This window comes from Podarcis gaigeae (assembly GCF_964106915.1).
Source record: "Podarcis gaigeae genome assembly, chromosome: 3".
Classification (NCBI taxonomy): domain Eukaryota; kingdom Metazoa; phylum Chordata; class Lepidosauria; order Squamata; family Lacertidae; genus Podarcis; species Podarcis gaigeae.
The window spans coordinates 46,701,020-46,720,834 of NC_139680.1; the positions used below are offsets into that span (position 1 = coordinate 46,701,020).

General features: G+C 39.4%; 1 protein-coding gene across 3 annotated transcripts; it reads right to left on the minus strand.

The window, feature by feature from the left end:
- Positions 1–152: 152 nt before the first annotated feature.
- On the minus strand, positions 153–18,632 carry PNISR (PNN interacting serine and arginine rich protein). Of its 3 annotated transcripts, none has more exons than XM_083731145.1 (12): positions 18,314–18,632; positions 11,704–11,810; positions 10,197–10,382; positions 9,064–9,290; positions 7,189–7,375; positions 6,345–6,535; positions 6,108–6,245; positions 4,806–4,905; positions 4,089–4,142; positions 2,722–2,892; positions 776–1,889; positions 153–518 (listed from the first exon to the last, which is right to left on the minus strand). In XM_083731145.1, the coding sequence occupies exons 1-12, from the start codon at positions 18,367–18,369 to the stop codon at positions 488–490; spliced, it is 2,562 nt and encodes an 853-aa protein (XP_083587271.1). In that variant the 5' UTR covers positions 18,370–18,632; the 3' UTR covers positions 153–487. The 3 variants fall into 3 exon arrangements, with proteins under 3 accessions (XP_083587271.1, XP_083587272.1, XP_083587273.1); XM_083731146.1 differs by lacking the exon at positions 18,314–18,632 and adding an exon at positions 18,201–18,299; XM_083731147.1 differs by lacking the exons at positions 153–518; positions 776–1,889; positions 2,722–2,892; positions 18,314–18,632 and adding an exon at positions 18,201–18,309 and having other exon boundaries at positions 3,923–4,905.
- Positions 18,633–19,815: the final 1,183 nt, after the last annotated feature.

Sequence of the window (19,815 nt, forward strand, 5' to 3'; positions counted from 1 at the left end):
CAATTCTTTTGCCCAGGGACTGACCGACCTTGAATTATCCAAGGAGGAAACTTAAAACACTGAGAAAATTTAAAACTGACAAACTGTTCAGTATTTTACAAAAGTGTATTGTAAAAAAAAAAAGTAATTTAAAATAAATTAAAATACAAGAATTTAAACAAAAAATGAACTAAAGAACTTTATTGACATCACAGTACATTCAATAGCAATTTTAAGAACATTACAGCTGAAAGAGAATGGCATATTTCATAGTCTTAGTAAGCACTACTAAGGAAAAATGTAAATACAAAGAAATCCTAGCAAGTACTTAACTCCGAGCAGCGTTTCCCAAAAATACAGCTATTTACAGATTATTTTTTTAAAAAGGAGGGTTCAGCTTTCACCTACACAGCCACAACTGTAGCCTCTATAATGAGCCTCTATAATGAGACAAGCCCTTAAAAACTCATGGAATTTTTAAATCGTATGACTAGTGCCATATCATTCCTCAGCGTTTACGACGTGGAGGAGTCATTGATCTGAAAAATAAAGAGAAAGGGAGGGAAATTAAAGAGGAAAAGAACTATCAAAAAACACACACGTTAGGCTTAAAAACTTAAATTTTCTTAGTTGGAAATCAATGCTATCAAAGTCGTTCCCATCCGCCCACCCCCACCCCACCGAGAATAATCTAAAGAAGTTAGCTTAACTTGTAAAATATATAGTTGCAGGCATGATGATGAACAAAAACAGAAATAAATACATAAATCAAACAAGATACTTAAAAGAATACTACCTTGATCGTGATTTAGACTTGTGTTTGCGGCTTGCCTTCTTACCAGACCTTTGAGATTTCTCCACGGACCGCGACCGACTATGCTTGGCTTTCTTAGACTTCTTTTCTTTGCTGCTGCCTGGGGACTCAGAACTGCTCCTTGTGCTAGATTCCGAACCTGAGTGCTTTTTGCTCTCTTTGGTAGAACTTTTCTTGCTTTCCTGCCTAGAATCATGCCTTAATGTTTTTGAGGAAACTGAATCGCTACGAGAGACCGTTCTTTCACTATCTCTTTTCCTCTTTAATCTCTCATCATGATTGCCAGCTTTACTGTCTTTTTCTTCTTTTCTCTGTTTCTCTTTGCGCTTCTCTTGGTCTCTCTCCCTCTCTCTGTTCTTTTTCTTGTCTTTTTCTAGGCTCCTGCTGCGTTCCTTTTTCCTCTCCTGAACTTTACTATCGTGGCTGTGTTTGTGCCTGTTTCCACTTTCACTTCTACGCTGGTCCTCACTTTTACGCCTATCTCGACTCCCACTATGAGTGGAAAGGCTAGCAAGTCTATCCCTTGAGTGACTATCACTTCTACGCCTCTCCCAGTTTCGGTCATGGGAAGGACTACGATTTCGCCTCCTCTCCCCCCTGTCTGCACTCCTATGTCTACTAGATCTCCGCCTTTCTCTTACCTTGCCCCTACTCCTGCTCCTCTCTCTCCTGTTTCTGTGAGAATAGCTCCTGCTTCTGCTGCGCCTAACCTTATGTGAAGGTGATCTACTGTGACTACGCCTCTTTTTCCTTTTAGGGGAAGAAGAATGTGAAGAGCTGCGACTGCTGCCAGAGCTACTGCTATAGGATGAACTAGAGGCTGTGCTGCTGCTACTACTGCTACTACTTCTGCTGTTGGCACTCGAACTACCACTGCTTGAACTTTTTGACCTACTCCTCCCTATTCTCTCTTTTTCTTTAACCTCTTTTTTGGGTTCAGCATCTGGTGTCATTTGCTTTGGAGATTTTTTCTTTTCACTGAACACATCCGCCTCCACCTCTTCTTTTGCATCCTCTGGTGGTGAACTGCTGTTTTGCTCTTTACTGGTGAGTTCAATCATCTCTTTAGCAATTTTCTCATTCTGGAGCTTTTCTTCTGCAAAAGTAAGTGCATAAAAGAAACAAATACAAAAATCACGCCAAGCGAGATGGCAGAGATACAAGAAATCTCTCCCTATCATCCACTAATGGCCAGTGTATCAACAAGGCAGCATAGTATAACATTACTTCTTTTATATTACTTCTTTTCTGTAGCTATTTGAAAGTCAATGGAGCTTATTTACAAGTGAATATGAATTAGATTGGGTTGTTAATCATCAACAATTCCCTTTTTAATAGGGTTTTGAAGCAAGTATATAAATGGAACCTAAACAATAATCACAATAAATATCTATGAAATATCTCTGTTGCCATGGGCAACTGTAAACAGGCAGTCTCAATGAATTCAGAGGAATCTTTGTAATATGTGTGTTCCTGGAATCTCTGTACTGGAAAGTGTGTGCCTTTCCCCAAGGATTTCTTCATGCTATAGCTAATTCTGCCTCTATTCTATCCAAAGATTCTAGCAGATTCTTTACTTGTTACATTCTGGATGTGAGCCAGTCCTTGTGTATCCAACTCTTAACAGATCTTAGGAATTACAATGGCCAAGGCCTCTGCTTATGAAATTTTACTATCTGTGTTATTGACAGAGGTGAGGTCACCTAAAGATAAAACTATTTGGAGTTGTGAACTAGTATCAAAGCACAGAGAAAACCCCAAATTCCTCAGTTACCTGTAATGTACTCTATAGCTCAGGCTTGTGTACATGGTGCATTATTCTGTGCTTGGCTCCCAGGTTGCAAGTTTGGGTACAAGCTGGCACATAAGTCTGAGAGGTTGGAAACCACTGCTGCTGTCGTCAATTCTGAACCAAACACACATCCTACCTTCCAGCTGTTTCTCTAGCAATAGCTGCTGTTCTCTCTCCTTTCTCCAAAATGCTTCTTGTTTTTGCCTGATTCTGTGTCGCAGTTCCTCGTCATCAGTATCGGATGACTCAGAGCCTCTGTCGCTCCTCTCATCGTCACTGTCTCCTGATCCATAACCACCCAGTCCACCTGCGTGCATAAAGCCTAGTCTATCACGAGGGAAGATTAATCCTGGTTCTTAATATTTCTGCAGGGCAAAGAGGAGAGTATATTGCCCATCTTTCACTTCTTCACTGAAGAAGCCACTTATTCTGGAGGAAGTGCCAAAGGTGGTTGAGTGGATGTTCAAGGCCCACACATTTGACCTGCTGTTCAGTATCTGGTTTTACTTCTTCCGGAATAGCTTGCCATGTTTTCCAGCAAGCAATCGCTATGGTTACATACTTTCCCGTTAAGTATATGGGTAAAAAAGCTCTTTACAGAGCCAGTACCAAATGCTTAGTGTACATCAGCAAGAGCATATACACAGGAGTGCAGTGCCTAAGACCTGTCCCTGAAGACATCTTTGCAATGATTTCAGCCAGCTTCAATATCCAGGGCTTTAAAAAGTCCCAAATGCCAATCAATTTTCTACTGTTCAGAAAAGACTGTACATTAAAGAGGTACAGGTATGGAATAGGAATGGACTTCTCTTCCCCCAAAAGATAGATCTGGAAAAACTAACAAGACTAGCAGAAAGTAATACTGAACATCTGATACAGAAGCATTCTTACTTTCTTTTTATGTTCTCTTCAGTATTAGTTGACTAATACATTTAAGCTAACGTGAAAGATTGTTTTACTAGTAGTAAAAATATTTAATATAACAAGTTACTAAAATTGTATAATGTTACACTGAGATTTCAAACATTTTTAAAAAAACTATTACATCTCAGAATGTAATTCTTAATTTCATATCCAGCATATCCCAATATTACACTAATTGCTGGCTATGAGAACTCAAAACATACATTTGTTGTGTGGATTGCTGGCAGGACAAAACTGTAGATTTTTATTGGTTTCTTTTATCAAAGCACACACTAATAGCTGAATTAAAAACAGGAGAAAAATTCCTCCAAATTCACTTTATTTAGATACTGTAGTAGCTATCTGGTGAAAAACATTTCATTTACAGGACAGGCTTACATTATGTTTACAATGGAAATAACACCACTGTACAATTTCGTGTATTTTAATAGGTTTATTTGCAAGATAAGCCCTTTCTAAGAAACACAAAAGTTATCAGATGCTTGCCTATTCATGTTGGGCAGTTTCAATACATATTTAGAAATGCAAGCCAGAGCAATCTCCCCATTAAGTCCCTCTCAAAACTGGGAACATACTTACCAAGTCCAGTAAGGGAAGCCAATGCACTGGACTGTGCCAGCTGTTTTGCAGGAGCTTTGTATCACATCAACAACAGGAACAACATGTTAACACAAATAGCCACGATTTCATAGGCATGAGAGTCTATGGTATTGTTAAATCTACTACTATTGCTGTTTTGTGGAGGAGAGAAAAAACATTAAAAACGTAATCCATTGAAAACCCAGTTATTTTCTGGCCACGAATGTTTAGAAATTTAAACTGTGAATTAATAGTGGATAGATCAGTTTCTTATAGTTATACATTTCCAAGTTAATAAATTTCATCTGCAGACAGAACTGTATATAATTATTTACTCACAACTACATGGAATAAAGCTGCCTATTTTCGTAAAAAGAAAATAGCTGGCTAACAGTGAAAGCAAATTCATTCATAATTCAAGTATGCCTTAAGTTTTACTCAGCTAAATTTGAACTAGAATTATCTAAAATATGTAAACATTTAAAATAAATAAATGACATTCTATAGGAAAGAAATGGAATAACTGAAGTTAACTCACAATACACTGCACAGAACAATACACTGCACAGGACAATAGTATATGATTATTACAACTGAATTTTTGCAACTTTTCTTCCTTAACATACAGACTGCTTTTAGGTACAGATACTATGGATTTAAATGTTCTAGGACATGCAAAAGGATATTTAATTAAAGTACTAGAAAGCCGAAGCATACCTTTTATTGCTTTACGATGGGCATCTTTAGCCACGTAATATATTTCTTCATTTGTGACATCTAGGAGAATTTCTGTCAGCAGCATTTTTGTCAGCAACATCTAAACAATTATAAATATAAAATCCCCAGTTCAAACACAATTCTCAGCAAACCCTTGCAATTTTATTCGGTTATTCAGGTTAGGAAGCATAATGGTTCCTTTACCCATGATTTCTTGGAACTACTGAAGAAAGCATTGGGCTCACACTATACAACTTCTTACATGTTCAACCACAATGTACCTATTTGTTCAGTACCTATTTAAAATGTACCTATTTGTTCAGTATGCACAGCAGTTCACCTTTGCATTCAGTGATGTGTAGTCAAGTAATGAAAGCAGATGGAAACAGAGTTTGGGAGAGAAGAGCGCTACAATCACATTTCACATACATCTTTTCTGAGTAAGAGAATCAAGATCCTTATAGGAATTTGTTGATCCTATAAATCAAGAGCTTGAATTATCTAAAGTTTGCTCAAGCATTTATAAACCTTTGGGTATGTTATGTGTACCTAACTTGACTCTAGCCATTCTCTCCCCTTGCCATGCATCTTATATCAGCACCATATCAGTGACATTCAGTGTTGCGCTAGCCGATAACTTTACAAAAGGTCATATATGTCCACTTTTTTGCCCAAATTTGTTTCTATGTCCTTTCTCAAGCCGGTCATATGTGTAGTTAAATGACAATGCTGGTTGTGTAGCTTTAAAGATGGAGTTGACTGTCATCATATTAGGCTGTGCATACAACCATTTTGTTCTTGCCTTAATAGCTACTAGTGGAAGCACTAGTGGAGGCACAGAGAACTTGCTTGCTAGCAGGCTTGCTAGCTTTCTCTAGCTTAGCCCAAGGGGAACAGCATTTCCTAATAACTAAGAGTGCAAATTTTAACTAATTAAGGACAGGTTGAGTAAAGTTGTTTTTATTCAACTCAAAAAGGAATCCTTACTTAATTTTTTTTAAAATGTTTTTAAGTAAGCATAAACAACAGGTGACAGACACCATCTTTAAAGAGGCACCCCTTTCAATTATGTAAAGGAGAGAATGCCTCTCTAAAATCGCACTTACTGCAAAATACATGTACACTATCTAAAAACAGAGTTTTCTGCAAACTATTATTTTAGTCAAATGAATTTTAACAAAAATTAATTAAATCAGCATTATTTGATAAACCAACTATGATTTCTTTAAATAGAATGGCAGCCCTACTAATAAGCAAGCACATACAGGCATGGCCATGAACTGGTCGCAAACTCATCCATACCATCTGATACTCCTTTTCTTCCTCTGTCATTTCTGGTTCGCTTTGCTCCTCTTGAGGAGCTGGAGAGGGACTTCTACTGACTTTTCCACTACTTGTAGCTTCTACGTTATCAATATCTTCATCTTCTTCATCACTATCCTATAAGAAAAGGGTTATGAAATAGGTTAAAATACAGGTTAGAATTCAATGCAGCATTATTACAAGTGTTCTGTCAGTTCCATAAACTTTTTCACTTACAAATTTACTTTTCTGAGGTAACCGTGGTCCATCTTCTTCTCCTGTGTGAGCATTTTCCTTTTTTTCTTTCTTAGACAACTGAGAACGCTGCTGCTCCATTCTCTCTTTCTCTAGCTTCTTTTGCTTTTCTCGTTCCATCTTCTCTAGGCCCTCACGAATCCATGCAGGCAGAGTTCGTCGTTTAACAGCATCTAAATATTCATACAGAAAAGTAGTTTCTTAAAAAGGAACCTATTCATTTTCTTTTTAAGCTCATAAGATAATGGATGTGTTTGAGGTTTTTAGGATGTTTCACGGAGAGAAAGCCACTGTAGCTTTCTAATGGTCTTCCTAGGCTAAGCTAGACATTGTGGTGGCAAACACATAAATAGGAGTTGGGATGTGGCTAAGGTAAAGGACCCCTGGACAGTTAAGTTCAGTGAAAGGGGACTATGAGGTTGCAGTGCTCATCTCGCTTTCAGGCCAAGGAAGCCGGCGTTTGTCCACAGACAGTTTTCTGGGTCATGTGGCCAGCATGACTAAACTGCTTCTGCTGCAACAGAACACCGTGACAGAAACCAGAGTGCACGGAAACGCCTTTACCTTCCAGCCACAGCGGTATCTATTTATCTACTTGCACTGGCATGCTTTTGAACTGCTTGGTAGGCAGGAGCTGGGACAGAGCAACAGGAGCTCACACCACCATTTGAAATCCACAGCATAGGAAGGTGCAAGGGAAATCTCCTGGCCATGCATTTTCTCACCTATTGGGGCTCGCTCAAGCTGTGATAGTACTGTACTGATAACAGGAGCTGGTTCAGCCCAAGGCACTACATTTATTAAAATTAATATGATAAGGACATACCGATTTGAGGAGTCTCCTGTTTTGCAGGTAATGTGATAGGTGAACGCTGGCGATCTCTGAATGCTGGCCTCTCCCTTCGATTCTGAGGTGGTGCAGGAGGTGCTGGGGGACCTGGAGGGCCTGGTGGTCCAGGCTGCCAGTAAGGTGGATGAAACCCACCTTGAGGTGGACCAAAATTAGCCCCATGCTGAAAGAGTAACGAAGCTCATTTTCTTTCAGATCAATGCTACACATTTCCTAACTTTAATATTTGGTCTGTACAAAAATGCACAGTAGAAAGAACCTTACTAAAGTTGAATAGAAGCCCTTTTAATATTTTAAGGGACAGCCTATATTCTCTAAACTGTGAAATTGACAGTTTCAGAAAAGAAAATTGACTTGTCCTTCTCATTTCAGAATTCAGAAATAGGAATTTTGCATTACTGTAACACAACATAAATAAACTGGAAAAGTTCCAAGTCCCTTCCGTATTGGATGGGTGTTGGAAGAGAAGATTTAAGTAGATATATTAATTATATTAATTTCAACTACAATTATCAGCTTGATTTATAGTTCAAAGGAAAGCCACTGTAGCTGCAGTAAGCCAGCTGCTAGTTTGGGATATAAAGTAAAGGAACATCACATCTAAGTTTCTTTTTAAATCATACTTGCCCCCTGGTTATGAGAGTTGTAAATTAGTTTATGCTATCTCTGTTCTAAGGAATGGTGTGGGTTTTTTGGCTGCCTCTTACTGTTTAATTTCATTTTAATTGTTATATGTCGTACTTTAATATTTTTGTAAGCTGCCTAGGGAAACTATATAAATGTGATATGTGTGAGAACAATCCGCATAGCAATGTCTGCATCAATCTCAGTCCCAAAAATTCAATGTGTACATTTTTATTTGTGTGTAGAGCTTCAGCTGACCAATCTAACAATTATATTAAAGTCTGCAGCATTTTTTTCAGTTAAAAAAGGCCAGGGGAAAAAAATTGTAATATCTACATCTAATAAGCATGTGGGGATTTGACACAGAAGTGAAAAAGGGAAAAGAAAGCACTGAAAGAGTCATTCTCCACTGATGTTTACTTAAAAAAATCATTTACAACTTCATATTTGACTGCCATATATCATACTTTATAACACTGTATAACATCGACATACTGTTTATAATGGCAATTCAGAAAAGTGTAGGCATGTTTAAGTGCCACTGAAATTAATGGAACTTGGCATTTCCTCTGAAAAGCCTAATCCAGAAAGCCCACACAGACTCAAAAGCATAAATGTGCACAGCGGTCCACACTGCTCACTTCAATCCACACACCTAAAGAAATATACACTTCCAGTAAAATGAATGGAAATGCTTTTTCAGGTAGAGGTGTTCCTTGCACATACTGGGACTCTTGCCCAGGAAAAATAACAGAACCAGAGTAAATGGCTATACTTTTGGCCAGTTCTACACTTCTAAATTACTGTATTTCAGAGAAGCTTAGTTGTGTGCAGGAGCACAGAATTCATTTTGGAAACTGATATTGTGGGCATAATTCACCTTTATGAATCAAATCAAACTGGTGAGAGGTGGAAAATAAATACTAAATAATCTAGGCTATCTTTCTAAACAGGAAGTTCCTTCTCAGAATACACTTGTTCATGTATTTAAGCATTTTGTTTTCTTTCATATTTTTCTCTTTTACACAAAACTTATTGCATTGGAAAACAAGGTGTTTTAACAACCAAATTATAAAGAGGTGTTCACAATGCAGGTGGTTTGCAGATGACAAATTGTATCTGAGCAAACAATAAAACTTGTGGATTCTGTTGAAAATCAGCACTAGAGGCACAACTCCGTGGAATGGGCTCTGCATGCTTACAATATTTAAGCAAGAAATGTTTCACCTGATAGTCAAACTGGTTCACTGGGCCCATTGCAAAGTTATCAGGTGGTGGTCCCCCAAAGTTGTGATTATTCTGACTAAATATATGCCTGTTGTCAGGGGCAAATTCCCCACTGTCCTGACTGTTGCTGTCTTCCGATGGAGGAACAATATCCATTGGGCCTGGTGCTGGAGGAATCCATGGCTGCTCTGGAGGTGGATGAGGGGGTTGGTGGGGCATGCTCCAGTCTGTTTGGATTTAAAATCAAAATGTTAACAACTCATTTTTTCCATTACTTCTCTTGAGACTTTCAAAATAAACCTTTAATGTAAAATACACACAAATATATACCTTAATAAAGCTATCATTCATTGTTTGTGTCCAGACTATTCCTTCTTGATTTTTGTTTGCTGGCTGAATATACCATGAAATCAACCAAAATCAGGATGATCTTGTGTTTCATCATCCATAACGTACTAAGAGCTAGTTGTGCACTTGAAAAAGGATCATGAAACAAGCCAGTGAGGAAGAACACCGTTCTTGGCTAGTTTATCCAAGTAGCTTACCATTTCCATTAGCATATAGCTGTACTAGGCATACAGGCAGAACTGGGGACGGGGGGACGGGGACAACTTTCAACTATACATTTCCATACTGTATCCTTTAACCAGCCTAATTTGAAATACATTTAAGAGTTTGTGAAACTGAAAAATCCTTCATGTACATTAAGCAATGTACCATAAGTACATTTGTACCATTTTAACAAATAAAGTTGGCCCATTTGAAGCATAGAGGAAGAACAGCAGCAACTGCTGAAAAGGCACCAGACTTACTGGTATGTAGGGCTGCGTATGAAATGCCTGTGAGGGAATAGAAAACATTTTGATCTATATATTGCTATCTGACCAGAACCTGAATCTGACTACAGCTGGCTGATTAAGGCAGCATCTAGGTGTGTATCACAGAGCACTACAAAGGGCAGAACTATACGCTCTAATTTATATTCTCTGCATTAACAGAGAAAATAATTCAAAGCCAATGAGGTTTGGATCTTGCAGTCAACTTGCCTTTTCCAAGGATGCTCCAGGCTTAGAAAGATAGAGCATAACAGTGTTAGAATCCAAAAGCAAAGAGGAAAGTATTAACAAACAAACCTGGCTGCCACATTCTGTTGAAGTTTGGATCACCCTGAAAGTTGCCATGGTTGTTTGGACCAGGCTCCATGCCTGTCATCTCCTGGCCATTTGGCATCATCCCTTGCTGTTCCACTACACTCTGCTGCCCCGAAGCTTCTCGCTGAGCAATCCATGCTTGAGCTAATGCTGCCCAGTCAATTTGGCCTAGAAATAAAATTAGATTTTCAACGTACAGATTTCCATGGCAGAATTAGGAAGACATATTTGTCAAGCCCATCAGAACAGCACCTTATTCACATGTCATAGGAAGTATATTAAAAGCTTCCTTTTAAAAGTGTCCTTCACATAATTTATATGCATTAATCTATTTTCTGTTTCAAATAAGGCAAATAATAATTAGATTTAGGCTGTAATCCTATATACACACACATAGAAATGAGCCCCAGTGAACACAGTGGGACTTCCTTCTTAAGACTGCACCTTAAGACTACCAAAACAGTTCATTGTCCTATCACAGTTTCTTCCAATGCGCCATTTCAAAAATATCTAATAAACAGACTTTGTCAGCTGTATTCAGAGAATGAAACCTGTACTGGTACTAATACTCCAGTTGCTATAATGCGCATACATATTTAGCATGCATACTTAAGCTTCAATGGATTTAGTGAAACTTATTCCTGAATATGTAGGAATGGGCTGCACCCCTGAAATCCTGAACACACGCCAATTTTAATGGGATTTAAAGATTTAAGCAGTCTACCTGAAGGCTTGCAGCCTAAAAGGTTCAAATCAACATCACGCTGAAGTCAAGGGGAAAACTGCTGATGGATTTAAATGGATATGGTATGTGCCCATTTTTAATTGCAGCCTATCTTCTTTCTCCCATCTCCCAGAAGCTATTTTTTTTGGGGGGGGGATACTTTTCAGCCAGACAACCTAAATTTACTATCATTTTCAAGGCTGAAAGTTGCAATATTATTTTTGTGTACCCATGTTACCCAAGTAGGATTCATTGTAAGTATTCTATAGAGCCCGGGTCTTTAGTTAGTGCATTCTGATCTAATTGAGGAGTGCTGGTGCTGACCATAATAGTTTTAAAACACAATAACAAATTGTCAACCAACCTACTTCAAGTCAACATACAAGAAATCAAAAGAAAGCAAATAAAATACTAACAGTTGTATTCAACCTAGTGTTACATGTACAAGGTTTTCCACTTGTGCAATGGGATTCTCACCCTCTCGCCTTCCCGTGCCTCCCCAATTTATTACAGGGGTTCCCTCAATTTTCTGCAGATTTGGGGAGGCTGTGGGGTGCACGCAGTGGAAGATAGAGGGAGAAGGTTTTGTTGTGCTAATGAGAATCCTTGCACTGGTGGAACATGTTAGTTGCATGCTGCACTATGGAACAGATTAGCTTGATTAATTCTGTAGCAGGTGAAAGATCATGTCCTCGTCAAATTCCTAAAATGCTAATTGCTGTGCTAGCTTTTATCTTGAAAGCACTTTTCCAGCTATTCACTTACTTGGATCTTGCTGGTGCTGAAATGACTGCATCCATTGCTGCTGATTCAAAGGCCACTGTTGCCAAGGCTGTCCGCTTTGATCCCACATCTTTAGTTCTTTATATATTCTACATTTAATCAAAAATAACAGTTGATGTTCGAGTTGAAGCTTCATGTGTTTAGAGCCATTTAACTCTTTCATAAGTCACAAATTATATTTTAAAATAAAATTAACTACCCAAACATTATCTCAAACAGATCAGGTAGCATTTCCATTTTGTTCCAATTTCTGGTAGCATCCAGAAACACTTATATGCCAGACAATTGCAAATAACAGATTTGCCATTTCATATTGCAGGACTGTCATCAGTTGAGAAACAAGTAAACACTTCCAGAACTTTACACTTTCAGTAAACTGGTCAATTTAGATATTACATGAATTCCTAACAAAATTGTGAAGGAGAGTGAAACAACAATAAACACTTTTGGGAAATAAATATATTGTGAAAAGATGTCTAGAAGAGTTGCCAAATCACAGGCATTGGCCCAGAAGTGCCTTCCAAAGAACCCCGGTCAAGAAAGATTAATTTAGTCTCTGTGACTAAACAGGTGATAACAAAAGTGTTCTCAAAGCACACTATGACTTTGAAGTGGCAACAAAAGCTAATTAATTATTGAGACTATAATGTATTATCATTTGCTTAAATAAAATTGCTAAAACTGCCAGAAAGCTATCAATATGCTTAAGAGACATGTTCCTTAGAAATACTTCTGGATACTACTGAAACATTCCTACTAAGTAGGATTCAACAAATATTTGTAACAAGATTATTACAATTTCAAAAATGAAATTATTATTATTATTAAACACAGACAAACTCATAACATGGGAAAGTGTAACTTCCTTCCTTACAATTCTATGAACGCTACCCTAAGCAGTGGAAACTACTGAGGGAAATGCATATTTCTATTCTCCCAAGCAAACACTTTTTCTCATTACCAGTCTGCTTGATCACTAAGGTCAACATCTGAGGCTCTTTCCCATGTGCTTCAATGCTGTATAGTAAGGCATGTGGCTACCAAGTACAAAAAGAGAACCGCCTGTTCACTGTTCACATGCCAACTTGCCTGTGGAATGTTCTCCCCAGGAATGCTCACCTGGCATTCACTTTGATGTCATTTTGGCACCAAATATTTCACACACACCCTTCCAATCTTCCAACATATTTATTACACTCCACTGATTTTTTATTTTATTTTATTATTATTGTATTTAGGTGTTACATTACAGTACTGAAATAAATTGTTGTATTATTTTCTAAGCTGCTCTGGGAATATATCCAGCATGGAAGGTGCTTGATATACATCTTTGAAATTATTATATACTGGATACGAAGAACCATGAACAAGAGATTTGAAAAACAGCTTCCACAAAAATTCATATATAATAACAGGCATGGGGAGGAATTCAACACCATACAGTAATGTGATTTGTCTTGCCAGATGGAATGCTCCCCTCTAACACCCCTCAGCCAATTTTGGGGGGCACACAGTGGAGAGAGGGAGCCCTGTTGCACAAGCAGAAGTCCTTGCATGGGGCTTTCACTGATGAGACTCATTCATATGTTGAATCCCACCCTTGGTTTATACTATAGCAGTTCAGATGCATCCACTAAGAGGCTGCAGAAGCTCTTGTGCAAGCAGGTGAATTTACTTTTGCTTTCTTTGCACAACATTCCAGTGTGAGATGGAAGACAATTTTTCCATAAACAGTAGGAAGCCATCTTCAAATCCAACCACTTGATTTTGCCTTCAGTGTTTCACAGAAGCCCTATAGCAGGAGTAGTCAATGTGGTGCCCTCCAGTTGTTGTCAGACTGCAACTCCCATCAACCTGACCATTGGCTATAATGGTTGGGACTAATAGGAGCTAAAGTTCAACAATGTCTGGAGGGCACCACTTTGCCTACCCCTGCCCTAGAGTATTAGGGTACTAATCTACATGCTTTATTAAGACTGGATTTGTTTCCACTTGACTGAATAGGAAATTACTTTACTAGATCTAGACATATTGTCCCTTCATGACCTATCCCTTCCATCTTTTGCCTTGTTTCTGAATGCCTTGCTCTTCTGGTGCAGCTAAGATACAATATTCCAGGCTTGAAGTTTACAAGGGGGAACCCCAATTCCTTCTGATGCAGTTGGATTTAGAATCTAGAAATATGCTAATGTTCAAACCATTCATATAAATTAAGACATGACCTATAGTTTCTGGGATTTTTAAACTTTTTGAACAAACAGAAGTGACAACAAACAATCTTATGATCATCTAGTAATACAAGAAAAGTTATGCCATTATATATTTACACATAAAATGTCTCACAGAACTATAAAATAGGTCTCTCCTTCATAAGTATTGTTGAATTCCAAATGATGTGAAATTTGAAATACTAGAACTCCTTCCGCTGGCTTACCAATTTCCAAAGTAAATTCTAAAAGATTGCTATTGCCTAGTTTTTATTATGTTTTAATCCATTAGAGACCAATATCTTACATATATTAAGAAAAACAATTATATTTAATGGAATGTTGTTGTTTAGTCGTGTCTGACTCTTCGTGACCCCATGGACTAATGGAATGTACTTCCTAATAATTTTGGAAAAATATTTTACTATGTTTTTCTTTATCAGAGCATTCCAAACAAAAATGAAAAAGTTGCCTTTTGATTCTTGCCTTCTCCTCTATTCACCTACTCTTCTTAGTATATAATTTCCAAGTGGAAAGTGTCAGTACAGAACCACTGAAAAGCAACACTCTATCTTGCATGTGGCCCCAATTCTCATACATTCAGCTGAGATGGCACTGCAACAGAATAATGATGAATGAGTGGCGCAAGACCACCCTCTCCTCCATGTATAACTGGCTCATCTGCTTAAGTTTGCATGGTGACATATTAATGTGACTTTATCCCTTCAAAAAGCAGGGGGAGCTCACAAGTCAAATGGGCATATGCAGAGAGCCAAGTTTGCACTAGAGACTGTTTATGTGTAGGCGAGGAGCAGCCGACATTGCTCCTCCACTGCTAAACTATTTTAACATGAGCCAGACAGTAAGTTTTCATCTATAAATATTCCCAAAATATGAATCATTTTCTTCTTCTGTACTAGGTATAGGGAAGTTTTCACCCTGCAGATGTTGCTGAACTACTACTTCCATCATCCTTAGCCATTGGTCATGCTTGCAGTGTTGATGGGAGTTCTAGTTCAGTAACATCTGGAGGCCCAAAGGTTCTCCACATCTGTTCTAGATCTTCTACCATTCAACATGCCTTATTTTTCAGTATTCTAAAATGATGCAATTGATACCTTTTTGATCTCAAATGCTTTACTTCTATTAATAAACGTTTCAAAATTATTCTTTCTGCCTTTGAACTTGCATCCCCAAGCTGGCTACCTACTCTCAGCAGATGGGAATATGTGTGTAATTTCAGTAAAGGACTGAAAACAGATGACCAGTACATACTAAACATACATGACTCCAACACAATCTAACATATGTACTCTATATAGAAGAGGCTGCAATTTCCTGTTTGTTACTAGTACCATGCTACATATATTTCACTAAGATCTTCAATAGGTGCCCCTATCATCTGAGGTGCAGCGGGTGGCTAAGGAAAACAACCTACTTATTTTTATTACAATTGGAGTGCATAGCCCTCCAGTTGTAGAATGCTGTACCCAGGGAGCATTGCCTGAAAACGCCATGTAATTTCATGAGTAAGCAAATACCTATTTTCTGTTCAAGCCTTTTAATCCTATCTACATTACTTTTATGCTTTGGTGTTTGCTTTTATGCTGTTTGTTTATACTATGGCTTTTTAATGTTTTTAATTTTAATCTTTTATAAACTATCCTGGAGAACCGTAGAACAGATTTGACCTGAACTAAAATCTATTTAATGGAAAACACTATTTCCCCATATTCTCAGACACCAGTTTGACTACACAGGATCATATGCAACAAGATACCTTCCTTGATTTCAGGCATTTAACAGATATATTTTACTTTTAAAGCCAAACTGGTCCTTTATATTTTTTATTTATATTTCTTTAACTAATATCATATGCCTTGTATATGTCTATTTTGTCCTCTATTAAGCACAGTGAAAATTCCAACAAGCAAAATGTTGCTGAGAAGCCATTAGAGCATTCCCAGAACACCCATCACAGTATAACTATGTCAGCTCCCAAAAGTAAACTGCAATTGGCAAAAATGTGGCCAAGGCTGATGTATGATTTTGCTGAAAAGTAAACTTGGGTGCAGATGTTTCACGCATTAGGTGTGTGAAGTTATTCACTGAAGTTCAAGCTTCAATGATTTCCAGAAGTGCAGCAAAGCCTTCCTGTCTGGAGTTTTGACAGCCAAAGTTTTGACACCCATGTGGCAATTTTAATTTCTAAATATTTTAACTAGATAGTCTGTTTTCACTTTATTTTCTTGAGCTGCTATTATTCATCCCAAACCTTTCAAAAGAAGTGGGACTTAAAACAAAAATAATTATTTAGACAATAGCTGGTACAGAGAGACATCTGGATGTTATCAACATAGATTACCCAACAATGAATTTTTGACTATGAGAGTATTTCAGTTTTCAGTGTATGTTGAGAAGTGTATGAAGTTGATAAGTATGTTTTAGTACCTTAGTTTCCCACCATAACCCCACTTATCTAGAAGTCTTATTGAATACAATAGGACCTACTTCTGAGCAGACTAAGTTAGAATTACATTATCAAAATAGCTGTATGATTTGAACACTATATGTTAGCATGGACAAGACAAGTCCTTTTGTACATATTCCTGAACACTGCATTCTACATGCATTTCCATCAATAATGTAACTGGTTCCATGCATACTGAAGCTTCTTTTCCATGAAATATTTACACTCAGGCCATCCAGAGTTGGTATACAGTGGGGACTAAGAACTGTCAACTGTGAATTCCCTGTTTAAAATCTCAAAGCCATTAACTCAGCTGGTAGCATTCAGCAAAATTGCTACTCTCTCTTCTTCCCATCTACAATGTCAAAATACTCTCCTACATTACAGAATCTTTATTAGGATTACTTAGATAGTGCATGTAAAACCACTTCAATTGCTAAATACAAAAGCTTAGTTCCTACCCCAATGTTTTGTGTACACAATCACAGATTTTACTGCTGTGAAGCAAAATGAAGTAGAGTGCTTCAGTTAGCACACATACTTTCATAGCAAAGATGTAAAAGGCTGCAAATTACCGGTAATCCTAACCATGATAATCTTTTATTTATTTCATTTATAGTTCAACTTTCTTCCGTCATGGAACCCAAATCATTATACAGAAAGTTCCCAGACTGTCTCCCATCCCGGCACTGATTATTTATTGCGTTTATATCCCACGCTTACTCCCCAAGGGACCCAGGCAGGCAAATAAGATACACAACTTAAAAACAAAAAGCCAAAACATCCTGAAAACAATCAGTTAAAAAATCTCATGTATCAAAATCCAGGGTAAATAGGTGCGTTTTCAGCATTTGTCAGAAGCTGCATAATGAGGATGCCAGAATAATGAGAAGATAACACAACTTCAGGGTTGCCACAGAAAATATGTTCTGCCACCGCTCCTCTTTGAGCATCTGGGAGCTAAGGAAACACCAAGGGGGCTCCCCCTCTGCCGATCTGTGCAAGATCCGTGAGGTTAGAGCTGCCTTCCCGAGCCTCAATGCTTGCGGCTAGGCCTCACTAAACTGAACAATGCTTACTGCCATGTAAACATGTGCAGGGTACTGTTGAAAAACATTATCACAGTTCAAATGAATAACTGCAAGAATTTGACAAACATTTTTGGGCCAGACGATTATGTAGCGAAGTATGAATTGCTTTACACGAGGGGAAAACCCACTTAGCTTAAAAAGCATCTATACCCATTAGGGCAACTATCAGCCAGTAATCCTATATCATAAAAACGCCTCTCGAGCCAATGGGCGTGACTGACTCCATCCCTTCCCTCCAGGCACCACGACCAACAAAACCACCACCGGCCCCAAACGTCAAACCCCATATATTTCATTCCGATCAACCGGGAGCGCACCGGCGCATGCGCATTATGGATTCGTAACGGGTTTTAATCTCAACCCGCCCGTTCAGTACCACAGCTAGGACAACGGCGCATGCGCAAAAGGGGGTGGGTACGTGAGGGGTGGGGGAAAGAGAACCTCGAGAAAAAGGGGTTACGTGCAGTAAATAAGCGCCCGCTGCGAGTCAACCACTGTGGGGGATTCGAGAAGGGCGAATCCCTCCACGCTTCTTCACATGGGCCCAGAGGGCAGACCCCTCCCCGCCCCCACCTTCTCAACCGCCCCGGCTGCTGGGACAACAGCGCCGAGCCCTGGCGCGCCCCCTGACGGCGAAGGGAAAGGCGCCCCAGTCCTTCAGCGGCGTCGAGCGTCTTTTCAACGGCAGCCGCCCTGTGGGCCGTTACTCACCCCCTCCCGCTCCTTCCCCGCCGACCGGCGGCACTAGCAGCTCTTGGGCTGCCTCCGTCTCTCCGGTAGGCTTTTTTCCCGAACCACACAAAATGGCGCCCGCTAGGACTCACCCGGAACAGAAACTCACGTCACTGGAACCCGCTGGAGAAAGCGGTCCGACCGCCATCTTTGGTAAGGGCAGACGCGGCTCTTGAAAGAATCCCTTAACGAGAAGTGGGCGGGGGGGGGAGGTTAGCCATTTAGGGGCTAAAAAAGTCCCACTATTGACAAAGAGAACACGGGTCCTCCGAAATATATGCTAGGAAGAGGAAAGAGTTCTTTCATGTCTGCTGGTTTTAATTTCAGTCTGCTCTTCCCCGCCACCGACACACACCTTTTAGGGTTCAGATTAAGTTTATTCCGCTGGCGCCATTTTTAGGAAGGGCGCAACGCCCTTTCTTCCGCTCTTGGCATTTCCGCCTCGAGACGAGGCTTGGGAAGGGCAGCGGCGCGTGCCTGGTGGCTCTAAGGTGTGTTCCTGGGTCGCTGGCAAGAAAGCCAGTGGAGCTGCGCATGCAGAACGGAGGATCAGTGAGACCGTTTCGCATTTCGAGACTGCTGCGAATAAGGATGAACCCAGTGGATGGTCCTTGCAAAATTAAGACATGCCTCACGCTCCTTTACCCAGAAATAAATTCTACACTGAATGGTATTATTTCTAGGTGAGTGCGCATAAGGTTGCAAACACGACAAATGAAGTAGTCGGAGTGACCTACATCTAACGCCGCCCTAAACTGCAATTATAAACATTTTTTGTTGTTGTTTAGTCGTGTCCGACTCTTCATGACCCCATGGACCAGAGCACGCCAGGCCCTCCTGTCTTCCACTGCCTCCCACGCCTCCCGCAGTTTGGTCAGACTCATGTTTGTAGCTTCGAGAACACTGTCCAACCATCTCGTCCCCTGTCGTCCCCTTCTCCTTGTGCCCTCCATCTTTTCCAACATCAGGGTCTTTTCCAGGGAGTCTTCTCTTCTCATGAGGTGGCCAAAGTATTGGAGCCTCAGCTTCAGGATCTGTCCTTCCAGTGAGCACTCAGGGCAGATTTCCTTCAGAACGGATAGGTTTGATCTTCTTGCAGTCCATGGGACTCTCAAGAGTCTCCTCCAGCACTAGAATTCAAAAGCATCAATTTATTTAGAAATAAAAATCTGTGGCAGTGAATGTGACGTGCTGCTCGTTTCCATGCAAGTTTGCTTTGCAGTTAGTCCCGCTGAATTTGAGTGCAACCTACTTCATAGTAAGTATACAGGTCATCGCAGCTTTATGTCCAAATAAATATGCCCAGAATTTGTGGGTGCACTGCAGCCACAGCCTTCTTATCTAGATAAAACCCACAGAACTCTTTAAAACTCTTCTTATCTACATAAAACCCACAGAACATTTAACTGCAATCTTGTGCATTCTTATCTGAAATAGATTTATTAAACGCAATACTTTTAATCATTAATTTATATCCCACCGTTCCTTAAATTAGCCCATCCTTTCCACAACCCTGCAAGGAACGTTAGGCTAAGAGATGTGCCTGGTGCAAGCAAGACTGTTGAGTGATGAGTTGAAGCCTGGTTTCCCAGAT